Raw genomic sequence first — 18,768 nt, forward strand, 5'->3', positions numbered from 1 at the left:
GTAAGCAGACCTGTGCGCAGTCGTTCCTTTGCCATAGTGAAACTTTGAATCCAACTTCCTTAAAAAAATTTTCAGCTTGTTCAAGTATACATAGACGTTTTTTCATAATCTTGGTACCATAGTCGAAGCATCAACATAGTCATGTCTGAACAAGAATTCGTTGAAGAACAACCTCAAGAAGTTGTCCAAGAGGAATTGCAATTAGTTGAATTAGCTACCGCTATCCCAGCTGATGTCCAAGCTGCTCAACAAGAAATCAAGTTGTTCAACAAGTGGTCTTTTGAAGATGTTGAAATCAAGGATGTATCTTTAGTTGATTACATTCAAATTAGACAACCTATCTTTGTCTCTCACACTGCCGGCAGATACGCCTCCAAGAGATTCAGAAAGGCTCAATGTCCTATTGTTGAAAGATTGACCAACTCTTTGATGATGAATGGTAGAAACAACGGTAAGAAGTTGAAGGCTGTTAGAATTGTCAAGCACGCTTTGGAAATTGTCCACGTTTTAACTGAACAAAACCCTGTCCAAGTTGTTGTTGACGCTATTGTCAACTCTGGTCCAAGAGAAGACTCCACCAGAATCGGTTCTTCTGGTACCGTTAGAAGACAAGCCGTTGATGTTTCTCCCTTAAGAAGAGTTAACCAAGCTATTGCCTTGTTGACCATTGGTGCTAGAGAAGCTTCTTTCAGAAACATCAAGACTATTGCTGAATGTTTGGCTGAAGAATTGATCAATGCTGCTAAGGGTTCTTCTACTTCTTATGCCATCAAGAAGAAGGATGAATTAGAAAGAGTTGCTAAGTCTAACCGTTAAGACTATCATTGCATTCCCTTTTTCTATTTTATATTTTTCTTCCATACTATCAACCTAATGTATAAAAGTGTCTATAAACTAAGATGTACAATATTTAAAAAAGAAAGATACTCTAAAGTTTGGGGATTTGTAACTTGGTTTTGTAGAGTTTATAAAGGGAATACTCTAATAAATATAAATGTGTCTAAAGTACAGAAGCTTATTACTATTGATGGTGACACCATAAGCCATATAGCGCTTTTTGTGTAACTTTATCCCAAAAGATAATAGCCCTCTGGGTATGAAGGCTGATCAGATATTGTCGAGCCTCTTTTAATAGAGCATTACCATTAAACATCTCCGTAACCAGCATAATAATATAATGAGTGGCTCAGACTCCTTGACAAAAGGAATAGAACTTGTGCAGAAGGCTATTGAAGCCGATACCGCCACCAAATATGAAGAAGCTTACAAATTATATTATAATGGATTAGACTATCTTATGTTGGCCCTTAAATATGAAAAGAATGCCAAACTGAAGGAGTTGATTAAGTCCAAATTTCTGGAGTATTTGAATAGAGCAGAGCAATTGAAGGAGTATTTGAGCAAAGAAGAAGAAAGTAAACGATCGGGTGAAAGTTCAGCTACCAATGGATCCACTAGAGCAAAAAAATCTGGCGGAGATGATGGTGATGATGATACAAAGAAACTTAGAGGTGCTTTAGCTGGAGCTATTTTACTGGAGAAACCAGATGTGAAATGGTCTGATGTTGCTGGGTTAGATCTGGCCAAAGAAGCTCTTAAAGAAGCAGTCATTCTACCTGTGAAGTTCCCTCAATTATTTACTGGTAAACGGAAACCAACTTCTGGTATACTTTTATATGGTCCTCCAGGTACTGGTAAGTCATTTTTGGCCAAAGCTGTTGCTACTGAAGCCAATTCAACTTTCTTTAGTGTATCTTCATCTGATTTAGTATCTAAATGGATGGGTGAATCCGAAAGACTTGTGAAACAATTGTTCACAATGGCCAGAGAAAGTAAACCTTCTATTATTTTTATTGATGAAGTCGATGCATTGTGTGGACCCAGAGGTGAAGGTGAAAGTGAAGCCAGTCGGAGAATTAAAACCGAATTATTGGTACAAATGAATGGGGTGGGGAATGATTCAAGTGGTGTTCTTGTATTGGGAGCTACAAATATCCCTTGGCAATTGGATGCTGCCATTAGAAGAAGATTTGAAAGAAGAATATATATTGCATTGCCAGAATTAGAAGCAAGAACAAGAATGTTTGAGTTAAATATTGGTGATGTTCCTAATGAATGTACTTCTCATGATTTGAAATTATTGGCAGAGATGACAGAGGGATATTCTGGTTCGGATATAGCAGTTGCTGTTAGAGATGCAATGATGGAACCAATTCGTAAGATTCAGCAGGCTACCCACTTCAAACACACAGAAAATGGGAAACTTACACCTTGTTCACCAGGAGATATAGGTGCTAAAGAAATGAGCTGGGAAGAATTAAGTACAGATGAATTACAAGAGCCAGCATTGACTATAAAGGACTTCATAAAGGCAATCAAGAACAATAGACCAACTGTTAATCAAGATGATATTTCTAAACAAGTGAAGTTCACAGAAGAGTTTGGTCAAGAAGGTAATTGAACAAAATTAATATAATGATTGCATATTTTTAAGTCTATTAGAATAATGAAACGTACCTTTTTGAATTATTATTGTTGTCATCTTCTTTCTGGAGATCTATCTCTTAATTTATGAGCAAAAAGATCATCACCTTGATCACCACGACGGTTATTGCTACTACTTTTTCTTCTTTCACGTCCTCCACGATTACCACCACGGCCCCTGCCACGACCACCGCCATATGCTCTATGGCGACGATCCTCAGAAACAGGTTCGTTGTCTGCGCTGTTAATAACTGCATCTAATTCCTGCTCAACGCTTCCTAGCTTAGATGCAAACAAATCTTCCTCTGGCTCCTCTACCTCCTTTCTAACTTCCCGAGGCTCTCTTTCACGGTAGTTATTATTATTACGTCTACCACCTCTGTTGATTCTTCCGTAGTGTCTTCTGTCCGGTTCGCCGTGGAGCAAGTAGTATCTTGAAAACATAGCAGCATTAGAAACTTTCTTGTCAGACTCAAAAGCAAACCTCAAGTATAAAACTACGGACGACTGATCTTCATCCATTACAACAGGGACGTCAGCAACTTCTGGAGTTTCTGATAACGGCTGTGCCTCTTCAACTACTTTTTGACCCAATCTACTACCCAAATCTTGAGACTTCTGGAATGCTATAGTTGAATTATATGGTTTAGATTCACGTTCTTGCACCATCTGAGCCACCAATTCTGGGTTCTTGAGGGTTTGTTCAGCATCAAGGTGTTGTTGATCTTGAATGATATTGGGATTTGACAGGGTTATAGATAATTTTTCAAGTGCATGGTATGCTTGTTCATGAGTTTGAAATACAAGGTTAACTTCTGAATCGTTAATCCATTGAACCTTGAAGGGGATCCCATTTTCAAACTCAATCTCTTCATATGAAACCTCGCCGTTCTCATCCTTCACTTCTATATAGTTGATATAATAATCAACAAACAGTGTAATGTTTTTCGTGGATAAGCTATCCACACCTCTGGCATGAATGACGTTAGGACGTAAGACTTCAACACTGTTGTTGACCGTGATTTCAATAGCTTGTTCCTTAAGCTTTTGTACTCTAGTCTTTTCATCTTCTATGGTTTTCGTAAGCAAACCACCATAGGGTGCCACCTCTGCCATCAGGACGATATTATTCGTAATCTTGCAATAAGGAAGTATATAAATGCTCGTTCAATTAAAGCGTGCAATTTCACCTCGCTTGACATTTTACTGCGAACATTAATATCTTCGACCAAAGTCAATGAATAAAACACCACTACTTAATCCCTTCACCTACATTCATTTACTAGTAGGAATAACCCATTATACAGTATAATTGTATTGTATTGTCGAATCATTATTAAACTATAGTACATTAACATTAGCAATAAGCTCTAAAATTATTCCATTTCTACTTCCTTCATCGTGGTGTCTTCCCGTATGAATAAAACATTGTTACATCTGATGAAAATCTCACCTAATGGCTCTTCTGCCGTCTTATTACCGTCGGAATCACGTATTATCTCGTGTGATTGTTCCAAGTGTAAGTTCATGTAGTTATCTGTAGACACTAATATTCCCGAGTACTCTGTTTGATTCCATTTAAGTCTAACTATCACCTTCTTATCAATAAGTGTCTTTAGGAACGGCTTAGGGTTCACAGGTTCAAACTGATTAATTAGTGTTAGTATTTATTTCATTACTTTCAAGCTCATCCTTCATATCATTGTTGTTATACGTACAGTGGACATGGTTTATTATGTTTAATTAAAATCACTTCATTTCACTTCACTTCATACCCGATGTTATAACATTAGGTTCTTTAAACGGTGCTACCATTTGATACATACACGAATGATTTGTTACTTTCGTTCTACTTATGAACAACCTATAACATAGGCACATATTATACTTTCACGTCACTAAATATTAATCCATTCAATTTCCATTCCCAAAATGGGTACTAAAGCTTCACTGCTTCCCACTGTTTTAGTGGTTGGTGGTCTTATCCGACTTTTACCGCTATTATTTCCCCTGATTCCGTACCAATTGTCTTCAGTAGTGGAAATCTCAACTCCCATCAACTCATACAAATCATTACAAGAAGCCTTCTACTACTTAAAACACGGCATTAACTTATATGATGGTGGGATCAACCATCATCCGCCATTGCTTGTGGTGTTATTAAGTTATGTACCAAATTTCAGCATTTTCTACGCATTGGTTGATGTTTACATCTCCTACAGTCTTGTTAAGCTTCATAGATGGTATCAAGAACATAACTCAATAAGAGAAAAACAGCAATTGGTGGGGTTAGGAGATAATTTGATTGCTGCTTTTTATTTATTCAACCCATTGATATTATTGACATGTTATTCTGGCTCCACACTTCCATTGAGTTTCCTATTCATAGTAGAAGCCTTAGTTCAAGCTTGTATTCAGCAAAAGGGTCCAAGAGCCGTCATGATGCTTTCAATAGCTGCTTATATCTCCTATAATCCTGCTTTTTTGATTTTTCCATTGTTAGGGTTGATTCATGTTTCAGCAAGAAAGGCAGCTGTCAATCTGAAAACCCCATGGAACCCTATCCAAGAATACATTGAATCTTCAGGTATATACATTGCATCATTGAGTTTACTCTTTTTATGTTCCTTCGCTGTCACAGCAGGCACACAATTTGTTGATCAATGTTACTGGACTGTGATTTCCTTATCTAAGATTTCACCCAATATCGGATTATGGTGGTATCTATTCACAGAAATGTTTGAATTCTTCCGTACCTTTTATATTGGGATCTTTAACATTTATGGGTTTATATTTTTGATCCCAATTACGTGGAGATTATTTGAAAGGAAAGACCCTTCAAATATTGCAACTGGTGATTCCTTCTTAGCATTTGTCCTTTGCTTTACCTGGATTAACTATAGCAAATCCTATCCAGTGGTTGGAGATTTGGCTCAAGCTTTACTGTTCTTACCTTTCTTTTACACCACCTCATTACCCCATACTCGATTTGTTTTCGTTCCATTTTTAGTATTCTTCGTGGCATTGATATTAGCCCCAATCTTTTACTACTGTTGGATTGTGTTGGGAAATGGGAACTCCAATTTCTTCTACAGTTTGAATTTGGTATGGGGGATAGGTTACGCACTCTTGCTAACAAATGTGCTTTGGGGAAGACTAGTGAAAAATTACCTAAATACCAACAAGGTTACTCCAGAAAAACATAGTCTGATAAGGTTAACTCAAATGTAACAAAAATTATATAAGTGTATAATAATTACATAATCTATATTAAAGGGAGTAAGAAATGTCTACAACTACTTTTCACCTTAACTAACGTCGTTGTTACGTGAACTTCTTGTTGTGTAGTATAAAAGTCACGTGACATGGCTCGGCCAATCATAAGTGCGAGAAAAATAAGAATTTGGTGTCAGACTATAACCACTCAGGATCGAAGAGAAAAATTTGTATGTAAAGTTTGGTGATAATAAGTAAGTTATAATTAGGAGCGATTGAATTTCATCGTTATAGAGATCATCCAATTTTGTTCTATATACGTCCGTTTCCCCATGTTGTCTCGTTCAGCCGTTCGTGCCTACAGCTCTTCTGCCGTCAAATTGGTTGCCAGAGATGCTCCAGGTAATTTGTCCACTTTAACAGTTGTTGTGAACAATGCTGGTTCCAAAGCTGGTAAGGCTGGTGTAGCCCATTTGTTGTCTAAGTACAACTTCCTTAACAATGAAGTCAAATCCGCATTAAGATTTACCAGAGAATCGGAATTGTTGGGTGGTTCATTTGCTTCTACAGTCACCAGAGATGATATCATTTTGTCCACCCAATTCTTAAAGCAAGATTTACCATACTACGTTGAAGCCTTGGGTAATGTTTTAACCAAGACTTCCTTCAGACCTCACGAATTATCTGAAATTGTGTTACCAGCTGCTAAGGCTGATTTCACCACTGCTGCTGCTGACAATGCTTTCATTGCTCTTGAAGAATTGCATCAATTGTCTTTCAGAACTGGTTACGGTAACCCATTATATTACGACAACACCACCAAATTGTCTGTTGCTGATGTCCAATCCTTTGCCTCTCAAGCTTACACTTCCAGTGGTGTTTCTATTTTTGCTTCTGGTGTCAATGAAGCTGATTTGGCTGGTTTCGTTGGTGAATCTGCCTTCTCCGAATTGCCAGCTGGTTCTCTTGCTTCTCCAGCTGTTAAGACCTTCACCGGTAAGGATGCTAGAATCAGAGCTTCGGGTGCTTCCAGTGCATTGATAGGTGTCCCAGTAAAGCCTGCTGATTTTGCCAAGTTTGAAACCTTGTCTGTTGCAGTCGGTAGCACTGTCTTGCCCAACCCATTTGCTCCATTGGCTTCTATCCCAGGTGCCACCTCCCATTTATACAAGTACAAGGACGCCGGTTTGTTCGTTGTCTCCGTCACGGGTGCCAATGGTGCTGTTGTCAGTGAAGGTATTAAGCAAGCTAAGAAGATTGTTGATGGTGTCACTTCTTCTCAATTGAGCTCCGCTAGTAAGGATGCCGAATTAGCTTTGACCTTGCAATCTACATTCGAAGCTCCTTTGGAAACTGCTGTTTCTTCAGTTTCTGAAGCCAAGTTGGGTGCTTTCAACTATGTTGCCATTGGTGATGTTGATGCTTTGCCATACCCTGAAGAATTGTAATTAGACAACTATAACTAACTCACATATATTCGCCCATCTGTCATGTCAAAAACTTTTACATCATTTTATACATTCACCTTTAGTACCATAGTATGAATAATAACAAAAATATTCATTATTGATAACATTAAATAGTACCTTAGTTAACAAGTTGAACCCTAAGCTATATCTTGCGTCGTGCGTTTACCAACTTTATATTTTTCAAAAGTCTTCAACATCGAATAGTGATGGGCTCTCATCACATCAGTAAGCAAACTTTAAAGAGATATCATATAAAAAAAAGGGCCTGTTGCCATACCAATAGCATAGCAGTAACATTAACTATGTCTGATTTTGAAGAGAATGCCTTCAATGAAGGACCCGAAAACTTTGACGATTTCGATGCTCCAGATCACTTTTCCGAAGATGACTATGAAGAACCCGCAACCAACAACAATAACGAAGATGTGGAAATGAAAACAGAAGATGGTAAAACCATTATCAATGGTGGATTGGGACCTGATGATTCATCGTATGCACAAGCAGCAGCTTTCAAGTCAAAAACACAAAAGGGTTTATCGATACCTAAGGAAAAGAGAACTACCACACCTTATATGACTAAATATGAAAGAGCCAGAATTTTAGGAACCAGAGCATTGCAGATTTCATTGAATGCTCCAGTATTAGTGGACATAGAAGGTGAAACAGATCCTTTACAAATTGCCATGAAGGAATTAGCACAACGAAAAATCCCCTTAATCATTAGAAGATATTTACCTGATGGTTCTTATGAAGATTGGGGATGTGAAGAGTTGATTATTGATCATTAAAGAAGTTTCTACTAACAAGCTTTTGTGTGTTAAATATAAAAATTATAATATTCTGTTATAGTATTCTTTCCATCCATTTACAATTATAATACTAATTTAGACTATTTCTGTTGTATAGGCTTTAATCGATATAAGCATCTAGCCATTTACCTGTTAGAAACAATTTTTTACCGTCTGTTTGTTCCAGTACGAAACCTTTAACTAATTCGTCAAATGTCTGTCTTGTTAATCTATGATCTCCAGACCCAATTTCTCCCAATTGAACTGAGCAGCAAGCATCTTTCAACCGATCCACGTCAATAATCAATTCTTCACTAACTCTATTATAGTCTGCTTCTTCTGCAAACAATTTCAACGCATTGTATATGGTATTTCGATCTTCAAACACCAGCAACTCTTCAGCCATGGTCTGCAGAAATTGGGCGAAATTTATACCCTCACTATTCTTAAGCATTCCATTGAGTTGGTCATCCAGTGGGACCGGTAATCCTAGTTGTTGATAGAGATTTATCAAATCTGTTTTAGTGATTATAGAATCTCGAGACTCTCCATCAATAAGTGTAAAGGCATTCCGCAACTGTTGTTTCTGGTTATTAGAAAGTGTATTTAATGCCAGCATAATAAGAATATATAACAGTTTGTAGTGTGATTATAGCAATACCGCAATGATGATCTTCTCTTTTCGTTCCGTATAATACACCGTTCTGTAATGTTACCATGTTGATTATATATTTATTTCGCGTTTCAGATTTCACCCAACGTAAACACCCACTACCTTCTTATCACCATCTCCATATAATGGACCTTTATAATCAGCCAATTGTGATAGATAATGGCTCGGGTAACTTGAAGGCAGGGTTTGCGGGGGAAGAGCAACCCAAATGCTACCAAGCTAATATGGTTGGAAGACCTAAATATCAAAAGATCATGGCCACTACCACCACAGCAACAGCCGGTGACACTGCTGATACAGCAGACGGACAAAAACTGGAATCACTCTTTGTGGGTCAATTTGCCCAACAGAATAGAGGTCTATTGAAATTGCTGTATCCAGTTGAACATGGGATCGTTACCAAATGGGATGAGATGGAGACATTATGGTACCATACATATTCTACCCAATTGAAAGCCCTGCCTCAAGAACATCCCTTATTGATAACCGAGTGTCCTTTGAATCCTCGACAGAATAGAGATAAAATGTGTCAGGTTCTTTTTGAACAATTCAATGTGCCTTGTTTATATGTACTGATTCAAGCAGTGTTACTGTTGTATGCCAGTGGGAGAACCACTGGTGTAGTCCTTGATTCAGGGGATGGTGTTAGTCACATTGTACCCGTTTATGATGGGTTCCTGTTGCCTACATCTATTAAAAGAGTTGATATCGCTGGTCGAGACATCACTGAACAATTACAATATGAACTTAGACGACTTCAAGGTATTCTGTTACTTTCATCATCTGAGAAGGAAATTGCTAGAATAATTAAAGAAAAATGTTGCTTTGTATCCAAAGATCCCATTAGAGATGAAAAATTATACAATTCAGTGTATTATGATAAATCAAATACGGATTTGTTTTCAACTTATAGACTTCCAGATGGTAAAGAATTGGTTCTTGGAGCTGAAAGATTTAGAGCTTCTGAAATCTTATTTAACCCACAAATAATAGGAAACGAGTCTCCAGGAGTTCATGAATTGGTCAATTTAGCTATTGCCAAAACAGATTTGGATTTGAGGTCTGTCTTATATCAAAACATTATACTATCAGGAGGTACAACAATATTCAAGAACTTTGGAGACCGATTATTAAGTGAATTAAATGCCAGTTCTCCAGGGACTACAAAGGTTAAAATCTATGCACCACCAGAACGGAAATATTCCACTTGGATTGGCGGGTCCATTCTAGCAGGGTTATCTACATTTAAAAAAATGTGGGTTACCTATGAAGAATACCAAGAGGATCCAAATATTGTTCATACAAAATGTCTTTAACTTTAGCTTTCAAATACAGTAATATCTGTCACCAAAATCACCAAGACCAGGGACAATGTATTTGTTTTCATCAAGTTTCTCATCAATACCACCAGTGATAATCTTAACATCTGGATATTTATCATTGAAGGCTTTGATACCTTCAGGGGCAGCCAACAAGTTTAAAAAGAAGATTCTATCCATCTTCACACCTCTACTGAGAAGCACTTCAACTGCCATCATAGCACTACCACCAGTAGCCAACATTGGATCAAGTAAAAATACATATCTATCACTAATATCTTCAGGTAACTTCTCATAGAATAATTTTGGAGTAGCAGTTTTCTCATCTCTTTGGATCAAAATCTTACCGATTCTAACTGATCTACAACAATCTCTAAGGCCCATTTCCATAGATTCACCAGCACGAATGATAGAAACCCCACAGATTTTCCCTAAAAACTTGGATCCCTTATACTCGTTACCACCATGGCACTGTATAGTACATTCTTCGACCGGTAACAAGTTCAAGCCTTCTTCCACAAGCAAACGGATGATTCTATCACTGTAGAAAACAAAGTCACCTCTTTTCGTGGACTTGTCTCTGATGATAGAGTACAACCCAATGAGTTGATTGGTTTGAGGAAGCAAGATCACGTTATCACCAAACTCTGTAGAAGGCATGCTGATGGGGATGTTGTACGATGGAGATTAAGAAAGTAGAATGGAATCTTTTTCTGATAAGAGACCCAAACGATGAATTTGAGATGAGCGAAAAATAGTGTCATGCGACGCAAGTACTAACCTATTCACTAGTACCAGCTCTATTATCTACATGATAATGATAATGAAATAGTGCCAACTAATATTATATTATACAAATGGATTGTCTATGTATTCGCTTCCTGACACAGGTGAAATCGATAGTAATGAAGTACATCTTACGACCACAAGTCCCAAGTCTCTGGTTCTATCAGTAAGTTCTGTATCATCTTCTGGATCTCTGATGTATTCCTTAACCTCTTCCAATACCAAATTCATTAACTGATCATACCCTTTTAATATACCTGTGACGACTCTTCCTCCAGCAAACTCGACACGAACTTGTTGATCTTGGTACTTGGCCAAATCTAAAATAGCTTCTCTCTTGGGACCATCTGGCTTTGAATATCCAGCATTATTTTTTCTTCGGTTATTATTATTATTATTGTTATTGCTATTGTTGTTATTGTGATGGTGATTATGACTGTTGTGGAAAGTACCTCTCTACAAATTTCTGTTAGTAAAATTGAATCAGTAAACAAACAAACAAACAATAAAACTTATACCATAGAATTAAGTTTGTAATATGTCTCTTTATTACTAAAGCTGTTCACATACGCCTGACATCTTGAATGTGCTTAATGTTGTATTGCCTTGCTTTTAATTAGAATCATTAAGTAGTCATTTTTGAGTACCTGCAAATTTTCGACCTCTTTTGACTGCGACAAAGTCGTGTTTCCCTCGTTCACCATAGTTGTTGACATATATTATTTACAGTACGTTGGTTACGATAATGATACACTGTAACCTTCATTATACAAAAATGGCTGACATCAATGTTTATGTAACTTCGGATTTGACATCTTCTGAAAGAAGAATATCTCCTCAATGGACCACAGAGCACTTGAAGGAAAAATTAGAGCATATCACAGGTATCCCTCCGCAATCTCAGGAATTACATCATTACCCTACCCATTCTTCAAACTCATACAAAATAATAGGTCAAGATCCAGATACAACAGTGTCAGCATATGCAATTGCACCATACTCACGGATCCACGTGCTTGATAAGAACCCTGACTCGGAGTTGGGTGCTTTGGTAGATGATGAGGCTACTGGGTCCACGTCTGAGGAATTCAAATTGACTGAAGAAGAATACTCCAAAAGGGAAGGTTCTGTCTTACAATGGAAACAGTCAAATAAACTAGGAAGATTTGATCCTGAATACGTGAAGAGAAAGAATGAGACTCTTGAAGAAAACGAGTCCAAGGCAAAGAATATAAAGGTGGGAGATAGATGTCGTATCATTAACATTCAAGGTGAAAGAAGAGGTGAAGTTAAATTTGTAGGTAAAATAAATGAATTGGACAAGGGTGAGAATATATGGGTTGGTATTGAGTTTGATGAACCAGTGGGGAAAAATGATGGTTCTATTGATGGTACTCGTATATTTTCCAGTCGTCCCTCTCATGGTAGCTTCTTAAAACCAAAGATAGTTGAAGTTGGTGACTTTCCAGAGTTGAACCCATTTGACAATGATAGTGAGGACGAGTTATAGGTTGTTGTATTACGTAATCATTCGACTTCGGAAGTCTCGCTTTCTCTTGGTGAAAAATAAAAACCAAAATAACAAACCACTGAAAATGCATATGTCAGATTTATTACAAACTTTATATATACCCGATGTTTGAGTTCATTTATAATTACGTCGACAAAGAAGAGTTCACCAAGTACCTTCGTTTGACAATTGTGATAAGTTTTTATTTCTTTTGTCGCCACTACTACACCAAATGGGCCACTCAACATCAGATCAAGAGACAAATAGCCATGGATAACCAAGAGAAGTTGGAAAAACCAGAAAGAGAAAAGAAAGAAAGAGAAGCAGAACAAAAACGGTTAGAAGATGAAGCAGCCTCATTTGGATGGGGTAAGAAAACCAGAAGGAATCTTAAAGTCTCGGAAGCGGTTTTGAATGACCAGTTAATGCAAGTGAGAGAAAGACATCAATCAGCATATGATGCAGCTGAAGATCATGATATCGAAGACTTGTTGGAAGAGTAAGAACTTATTCAATGATAATTTCTCATAGTGAGACCATCACAAAATGGTCTAGGTCTTCTACTTCAGTAGTTGATCGTGTGTGTGTATATAAATGTATAGAGTATTATATATCAAAAAAGTATGTTTAAATACAAAATAATTGGTTATTATGCCTCGTATATTAAAAGAAATCGCTTGGAATAATGATCTAGCCGTAGATTTGATAGTATCTTGTCGAAGCAAACTTTTCCACAGTAGCAAAGACAGCAACTACATCGTGATTTTCAGTCGAATTAGAAAATTAATCGCAGCAAGTCTGGCATATATCTAGCACCATTTGACCAATAAACTTGTCAATATGCGATATGCTTCTTGCTTCGTAAAATATTTCACGGAGAGATGTAAGTAGTCAAGGAAGGTCAATAAGTTGGCTCTAACATATAAATAATGAAAGCACTTTAGCTGAAGGCTACTGCAAACCTATGATGGAAGTTGGTTTGCAGGTTTCGTGCTCATAATATGTGCGGAATTGACAAGAGATTAATTAAACGTAATTAACTACATCATTATCTAATGGAACTATATATTTCCGTATAGGTGTAAATATGTAGCATGCTTTGTATGTATTATGATGAGAAGGTCTATTCTCAATTACTTTAGTAACAGGTGACAGCATGTAACAAAATACATACAAACTGTAGCAAACTTTTTGTGCTTCAGTTATACATAAGAGTCACATAAAATTCTCGCCTACTATTCCGTTGCTCTTTTTCTCCTAGGATGGCAAATGGACTTTACCAAACGAACATTCATTTATCAATTCGATGTAATAGATGACTGAAGCTCGAAACTCACGTTTTACTTGATAGAACATTCAGTCCCACGTCGTAAATTCATCGTAACTCGTGTTCTATATGCAGTGTCTTGAGGTTTAGGTGATTTTGCAGCATTTCGTGGGCCGCCCTTAGCTGTCAATCCCACCGCCTTGTGATGAAGAAGGTAGCGGTTTTAAGAACGATGACAAGGTTATCTTCTTGTCGTCTTACAGTTTGATGGCAAGAGATGACAGACCACTTAAATCGATAACGTACTAAAGATTCGATTGTTCTGAGCACATTTAGTGCTGGTGGTGGTGGTGGTGCCCAATCTATTCGATCTTCAGGGACAAACGTTCAATCTTCAGAGAAAATAGACAATTTGATACATTCCAGACGAAATTCTACTCCCAACCATAGGAGATCATTGACATCATATTCTGGATCAGATAAGAAGTCCAAGGATTCTTTCTGAATATATTTCTGAGTCTAGCTCATTCCAAGAGTACTAGAGGATATTTAGACTCTCTTGGTGGAGGAGTTAATAATGATCACCTTGTAAGAAAGCAAAGAACGTAGCGAAGGAATGAGAAAATAAAGTACTATAAAGTTGTGTTAAATGGAAGGGGCCTTATAGATGATCTATGGAATGTAATAATAAATCAACTAGATACAATATATGTGTTGAAACTACTTAGCATTATACCCAAATCAGAAGACTCCAAAAAGCTCTCAACAACTTTGAAACAGGAACTATACGGGAACGGTCTTTTGTTAACAAGCGATAGAGAATTGTTTTCTCAGAATTAATTTTACCAATATTTCCAATGCTCGTCTGGCATGGTTCAAAGTTGATTCAGGAAACTCGGCCATTTCAGCAACTTCAATTGCAAATGATTTCTTGCTAATTCCCGGCTCTAACTTATGATCAATAAAACTATCAATCTTCCCATCAGTAACACCACTTTGGTTCTATAGAAACGAATATGATCCACGTTGACATTATCTGATTTCAACATGGACTCAATGGACTCAATTTCATTACCAAAACGAGTAGCGAATAATATGCTACACTTATTCTCCGGTATTAAAGACAAAATTATGGCATGGGCAATTCCTAAGCCTTCCTTGCCACTTGTCCCTCTTCCAATCAGACTGAAATCGTGGAATTCACTGATCTAGTTCTATGTAGCTACTTAGGTACTAAGAGGTCCTTAATGATATATTAGTGTACCGCTAAAATTTTAACAAGTAAGGGCTCTGTGGCCGAGCGGTCTAAGGCGGCAGACTCAAGTTCTGTTATCGTAAGATGCGCGTGTTCGAATCACGCCGGAGTCATCATACTATACTTCCTTACTTCTTATTTTTTTTCCTGATCTTGCCTAAGTCCATTTATAGACACATGCATTGACTTAAAGGGGTTCTACAATTTAATTGCTTGTGCATTGCATAACGTGGGTTCACTTTTCCTTACAGGGATAGATAATGAAATTCATGACATAATTTGAAAAAGGGCTTTTAACTGGTCGTGTATCTGGCTAAACGTGTGATATATAAAAGGGCCCCTGTGTAAGCTCTTTACGGGTTGGCTGATGTTCTTTTTCACGTGTTATCAATTGTCAACTATTGAAACTAACTTAAATATGTCTCCAATTAACTACTCATCCGAATCTGGCTGCTCTTGTGGTTCTTCCTGTACTTGTGGCACTGCTACTTGCACTTGTGGCAAGAAATAATCTGCTACCACCACCTATATAACTGTGTTTAGCGTTTAATATGTTTTAAATTCATTCATCATGTTTCATTACTATGTATATTATAAACCGTAATTCTGTTTTCCCAACTCCACCAATGATTTATAACTACTGATTCTTATATGTTGGGCGTTAGATACCTTCTTCAATTCAGCTAATCTCTCTCTTAACCCTGGAACATCTCTAAGATTCTTTTCCAAATCCAATCGTTCATCTTCATATTTCAATCTTTTGGTGGCATCCAAAGGTCCAAAATAATATCCACCTTTACCATCAAACTTGAGAATATAATTATGGAAATGCCAAAGGGCTGATCTATGAGCAACAGATAAGAGGGTAATTCCCATGGATTGAGCATGTTCATACATAAATTGTTCCATAGCAGGTGAAACGGCTGAGGTACATTCATCTAAAACTGCAAACATTGGTTGATGATAATATAATCTGGCCATTGCTAATCTTTGTTGAGCACCAACTGAAAGTTCTTCATTCCAATTTCTTACTGAATCAAGAGATCCAATGGGGTCACCTTGGAAAACTTCATCTAAATCTAATGTTCTCATGATTTCAATCAAATCCTTATCAGTTTTTTTGTTCTTCTTTTTGGATTCATATTGTTCCAAGGTAAAGGGGTAAATCACTTGTTCTCTTAATGTCCCTTTACAAAGATATGCTCTTTGAGGTAAATAAAACATATTTTCAGTTTCGGGGATAATGATTTGCCCTTCTTTACAGGGCCATAATCCTCCCAACATTCTGAATAATGATGATTTTCCAGAACCATTAGGTCCAGCAATTAACAAATGATTCCCTCTTTTAAGACTGAAATTCAACTTTGGTATCAAAGTAACATCTGCTGGAGTTACCAATCTGACATCTTTGAAAGTAATTTCTTCACCATATTGAACATTATTAGATGATTGCAGTTCTCTATCCTTAACAATCTTGCTCAATGAATCTTGGAAACTAGATACTCGTGAAGCATGACCAACAACTTGTAAAATATACTTTCTAGCATAAATCAACTTATCAAGAGAATCTGAAGCACTTAGTAATAATCTTCTGTTAGTAATGAAATCTCCTGATGCATTAGGGTCAGGTTCTTGTCCCAAATATTGGTTTATGAAAACAGGTGCAGAACAAAGGACTAAACCAGCAGCTCCCCAAAAATATTTTACAATAAATGTTTGAGCTATTTGATGAATGGCTCTTTTCCAATAATCCATTTTCAAAAAGCCTTCCAATTGATAATAACTTCTATCAATGATATCCAATTCTCTTGGATGACCCTTGAGAAAAGCGATTTCTTCATTATTGGCAGATATTCTTGAATGAGCAGATCTGAGTTGTCCTTCTAATCTTGCTTTATCAGCAGCTAATCTTGCAAAAGGTGGGGATACCAATCTTAAAATCATTGTTGAAAAATGGGCTATAATACCTAAAGCCAAAGTTCCTTCACCACTACCAACGCCACTCTTACCTAATTCTCTAGCACACAAGAGTAAATCTAATGTAGGTTTTAATAATTGGCCTGGTAAGCTTGCCAAAGCACTGGCTAATCTACTTACATCAGTTGAAATTCTTTGATCAGGATCAGCAATTTTCCCTTCAGAAAACAGAACAAGGCTATAGTAATTTGGATCCAAGGAATCTGGTAAATAATCCATAATAATACTTCTGTTCATATTAATTCTCATATGTTGTCTGAATTTACTCTTTGTCCAATTTAAGGAGGCATTGACAACTGAAGCGGGAATACCCAAGAGCATCCAATATATGAGTAACTTTACAAATCTTTTCAATCTTTTGGACACCAAGGCACCCACCAACTTACCATCTAAAGTAGCAACTTTAATAGTCAAATAGGCTCTCATCACCAATAGTAAAAGGTGGCCTGAAAAATATACAACTGTGGCATCTGTAGCTGATGGGATGGCGGATTTAATAAGTCGTTTGAATGAAACTTTGGATATTTTGGGGTGTTTTTTCTGTTCTTCTGGTGGAGATATATTTAATGATTGTGATTTCTGCATATCTGTGGTAGTTATTAAAGTACCAGGTGGTGCTCCTTTGGTTGATGATTTGCTCTCATTGGCACGTGCAAACGTTGTCCCACTGAAAGCTGCAGTTATCAATACCAAATATGACACGTTCAAAAGAAGTGAACGATTCTGCTTGTAAATATCAAAGAGTAGAAGCGGGACCGATTTGGTTCCTGCTTCCACACTAACAGCTGGCATTATTATTATATAGTAGACTCTGTTATATGATTATGTTAGTTCTATCCAACTGTATTTATATGACTATGTACTTGCCCAGAAAGAATACAGTGGTATAAAAAAATGTCTACTCCACAAGTTGATTTCTGTCAGTATAAATAAAAGGTGTGGGGGTGGGGTGGCTATATCTATGTGCAGGATTCTTGGTATGCGAGCTACTTCTATGGCTGGGGATGGAGATCATCATCAAATAGTGTGGAATTGTGTGTCGTGTCATTATCTCCAGATGAATTCATTATATTGAAAATCTTAAGGTCGACTTCTTTAATGATTAAAGATGTTTGTCTATGTGCTGTACTATCTATCCCAGTATTGAAGTAGGTGGGGATCTCGGCCCATGTGAAAAATTGAATTCAATATGGGAAGTGCACGCACACCATCCATTCTCGCAAACAGTCTTAGGTACAAGTAGCTGTAGTAAGGCATCTGTATAGTCAGTATCTCTGTAAGCAATGTGTCGATATCCAGCAATGCATCCGTTTTCAGTAACGTCATTCACGTGTTAAACCCTGTGTCTCCAATAATGCTACTCTGATGGTATACCTGTGTTCAGTGGTATCAGTCCATGCCCATTCCATATTATCCATCGAGGGTTTGAATAAAGTTCTTCTTCATTTGTTGCAACGTATCTTCAATCTCTTGTATCCGATCGTAGTACAAAATGTTAGCCAATTCTGTAGTAGTTGATGCTCCAAATACATTCAATGAGTTAGCGTATAGTTTTGTTATTTGCTTCAACGCCGGTTTATGTTGGAACGGTAATTGATGCATCTCTTGTGATATTTTGATAGCTTTATGATTATACCATTCGTCAATGATTTCAGTCACTTTATCATTGTTATTTTCAACCACATCATCTGGTTGTATGAGATGATTATTATGTAGTAATTGGCACAAGAGAAGAAGATCTCGCTTATTATAATTCTCAGGGTTAGTTATGGCACGATCCATCTCTATAGTAGATGGAGATCTGTACTTGGAAATATCTGTACTACCAATAGGAATGGATCTGGACTATGATGGTGTAAATCTACCAGTTAATTTATGTAGTGCACGTAGATGAATTCCAATTGCTTTGACACGAAACATAAACAACTTGTGTTTAGCACAACTACACGACCTTGATTCATCTATAACCATACATCAACTTACATACATTAAACAGTTGCTTGTACAAGTTTTACCATTACTTC

At 37.1% G+C, this 18,768-nt stretch overlaps 14 protein-coding genes and 1 non-coding gene across 15 annotated transcripts; 9 read left to right on the forward strand and 6 right to left on the reverse strand.

The window, feature by feature from the left end:
- Positions 1–141: 141 nt before the first annotated feature.
- On the forward strand, positions 142–816 carry RPS5 (40S ribosomal protein uS7; the record flags this gene model as incomplete). Its single annotated transcript, XM_043191770.1, has 1 exon — positions 142–816. One exon carries the CDS (start codon positions 142–144, stop codon positions 814–816), a length of 675 nt encoding a protein of 224 aa, XP_043048742.1.
- Positions 817–1,177: 361 nt separating this feature from the next.
- VPS4 (AAA family ATPase) lies at positions 1,178–2,461 on the forward strand (the record flags this gene model as incomplete). Its single annotated transcript, XM_043191771.1, has 1 exon — positions 1,178–2,461. The coding sequence occupies one exon, from the start codon at positions 1,178–1,180 to the stop codon at positions 2,459–2,461; it is 1,284 nt and encodes a 427-aa protein (XP_043048743.1).
- Positions 2,462–2,538: 77 nt separating this feature from the next.
- On the reverse strand, positions 2,539–3,600 carry KQ657_000956 (uncharacterized protein; the record flags this gene model as incomplete). The annotated part of the gene is made up of 1 exon (XM_043191772.1): positions 2,539–3,600. One exon carries the CDS (start codon positions 3,598–3,600, stop codon positions 2,539–2,541), a length of 1,062 nt encoding a protein of 353 aa, XP_043048744.1.
- Positions 3,601–3,860: 260 nt separating this feature from the next.
- On the reverse strand, positions 3,861–4,211 carry KQ657_000957 (mRNA splicing protein; the record flags this gene model as incomplete). The annotated part of the gene is made up of 2 exons (XM_043191773.1): positions 3,861–4,130; positions 4,203–4,211. The coding sequence occupies 2 exons, from the start codon at positions 4,209–4,211 to the stop codon at positions 3,861–3,863; spliced, it is 279 nt and encodes a 92-aa protein (XP_043048745.1).
- A 205-nt stretch (positions 4,212–4,416) lies between these two features.
- On the forward strand, positions 4,417–5,715 carry KQ657_000958 (GPI-anchor transamidase subunit; the record flags this gene model as incomplete). The annotated part of the gene is made up of 1 exon (XM_043191774.1): positions 4,417–5,715. The coding sequence occupies one exon, from the start codon at positions 4,417–4,419 to the stop codon at positions 5,713–5,715; it is 1,299 nt and encodes a 432-aa protein (XP_043048746.1).
- Positions 5,716–6,032: 317 nt separating this feature from the next.
- On the forward strand, positions 6,033–7,148 carry QCR2 (ubiquinol--cytochrome-c reductase subunit 2; the record flags this gene model as incomplete). Its single annotated transcript, XM_043191775.1, has 1 exon — positions 6,033–7,148. The coding sequence occupies one exon, from the start codon at positions 6,033–6,035 to the stop codon at positions 7,146–7,148; it is 1,116 nt and encodes a 371-aa protein (XP_043048747.1).
- Positions 7,149–7,471: 323 nt separating this feature from the next.
- Positions 7,472–7,957, forward strand: RPO26 (DNA-directed RNA polymerase core subunit; the record flags this gene model as incomplete). The annotated part of the gene is made up of 1 exon (XM_043191776.1): positions 7,472–7,957. One exon carries the CDS (start codon positions 7,472–7,474, stop codon positions 7,955–7,957), a length of 486 nt encoding a protein of 161 aa, XP_043048748.1.
- A 121-nt stretch (positions 7,958–8,078) lies between these two features.
- On the reverse strand, positions 8,079–8,576 carry KQ657_000961 (uncharacterized protein; the record flags this gene model as incomplete). The annotated part of the gene is made up of 1 exon (XM_043191777.1): positions 8,079–8,576. One exon carries the CDS (start codon positions 8,574–8,576, stop codon positions 8,079–8,081), a length of 498 nt encoding a protein of 165 aa, XP_043048749.1.
- A 179-nt stretch (positions 8,577–8,755) lies between these two features.
- Positions 8,756–9,946, forward strand: ARP1 (actin-related protein 1; the record flags this gene model as incomplete). Its single annotated transcript, XM_043191778.1, has 1 exon — positions 8,756–9,946. The coding sequence occupies one exon, from the start codon at positions 8,756–8,758 to the stop codon at positions 9,944–9,946; it is 1,191 nt and encodes a 396-aa protein (XP_043048750.1).
- Positions 9,947–9,955: 9 nt separating this feature from the next.
- On the reverse strand, positions 9,956–11,314 carry FUR1 (uracil phosphoribosyltransferase; the record flags this gene model as incomplete). Its single annotated transcript, XM_043191779.1, has 4 exons — positions 9,956–10,594; positions 10,871–11,111; positions 11,188–11,201; positions 11,306–11,314. The coding sequence occupies 4 exons, from the start codon at positions 11,312–11,314 to the stop codon at positions 9,956–9,958; spliced, it is 903 nt and encodes a 300-aa protein (XP_043048751.1).
- Positions 11,315–11,510: 196 nt separating this feature from the next.
- KQ657_000964 (uncharacterized protein) lies at positions 11,511–12,245 on the forward strand (the record flags this gene model as incomplete). The annotated part of the gene is made up of 1 exon (XM_043191780.1): positions 11,511–12,245. The coding sequence occupies one exon, from the start codon at positions 11,511–11,513 to the stop codon at positions 12,243–12,245; it is 735 nt and encodes a 244-aa protein (XP_043048752.1).
- A 125-nt stretch (positions 12,246–12,370) lies between these two features.
- On the forward strand, positions 12,371–12,748 carry KQ657_000965 (uncharacterized protein; the record flags this gene model as incomplete). The annotated part of the gene is made up of 1 exon (XM_043191781.1): positions 12,371–12,748. One exon carries the CDS (start codon positions 12,371–12,373, stop codon positions 12,746–12,748), a length of 378 nt encoding a protein of 125 aa, XP_043048753.1.
- Positions 12,749–14,798: 2,050 nt separating this feature from the next.
- Positions 14,799–14,880, forward strand: KQ657_000966. Its single transcript has one exon. It is a non-coding gene; the product is annotated as a tRNA-Leu (tRNA).
- Positions 14,881–15,358: 478 nt separating this feature from the next.
- On the reverse strand, positions 15,359–17,536 carry PXA2 (ATP-binding cassette long-chain fatty acid transporter; the record flags this gene model as incomplete). The annotated part of the gene is made up of 1 exon (XM_043191782.1): positions 15,359–17,536. One exon carries the CDS (start codon positions 17,534–17,536, stop codon positions 15,359–15,361), a length of 2,178 nt encoding a protein of 725 aa, XP_043048754.1.
- Positions 17,537–18,154: 618 nt separating this feature from the next.
- Positions 18,155–18,526, reverse strand: KQ657_000968 (uncharacterized protein; the record flags this gene model as incomplete). The annotated part of the gene is made up of 1 exon (XM_043191783.1): positions 18,155–18,526. The coding sequence occupies one exon, from the start codon at positions 18,524–18,526 to the stop codon at positions 18,155–18,157; it is 372 nt and encodes a 123-aa protein (XP_043048755.1).
- Positions 18,527–18,768: the final 242 nt, after the last annotated feature.

The sequence above is a fragment of the Scheffersomyces spartinae genome (assembly GCF_019049425.1).
Source record: "Scheffersomyces spartinae strain ARV_011 chromosome Unknown scaffold_13, whole genome shotgun sequence".
Taxonomy (NCBI): domain Eukaryota; kingdom Fungi; phylum Ascomycota; class Pichiomycetes; order Serinales; family Debaryomycetaceae; genus Lizanozyma; species Lizanozyma spartinae.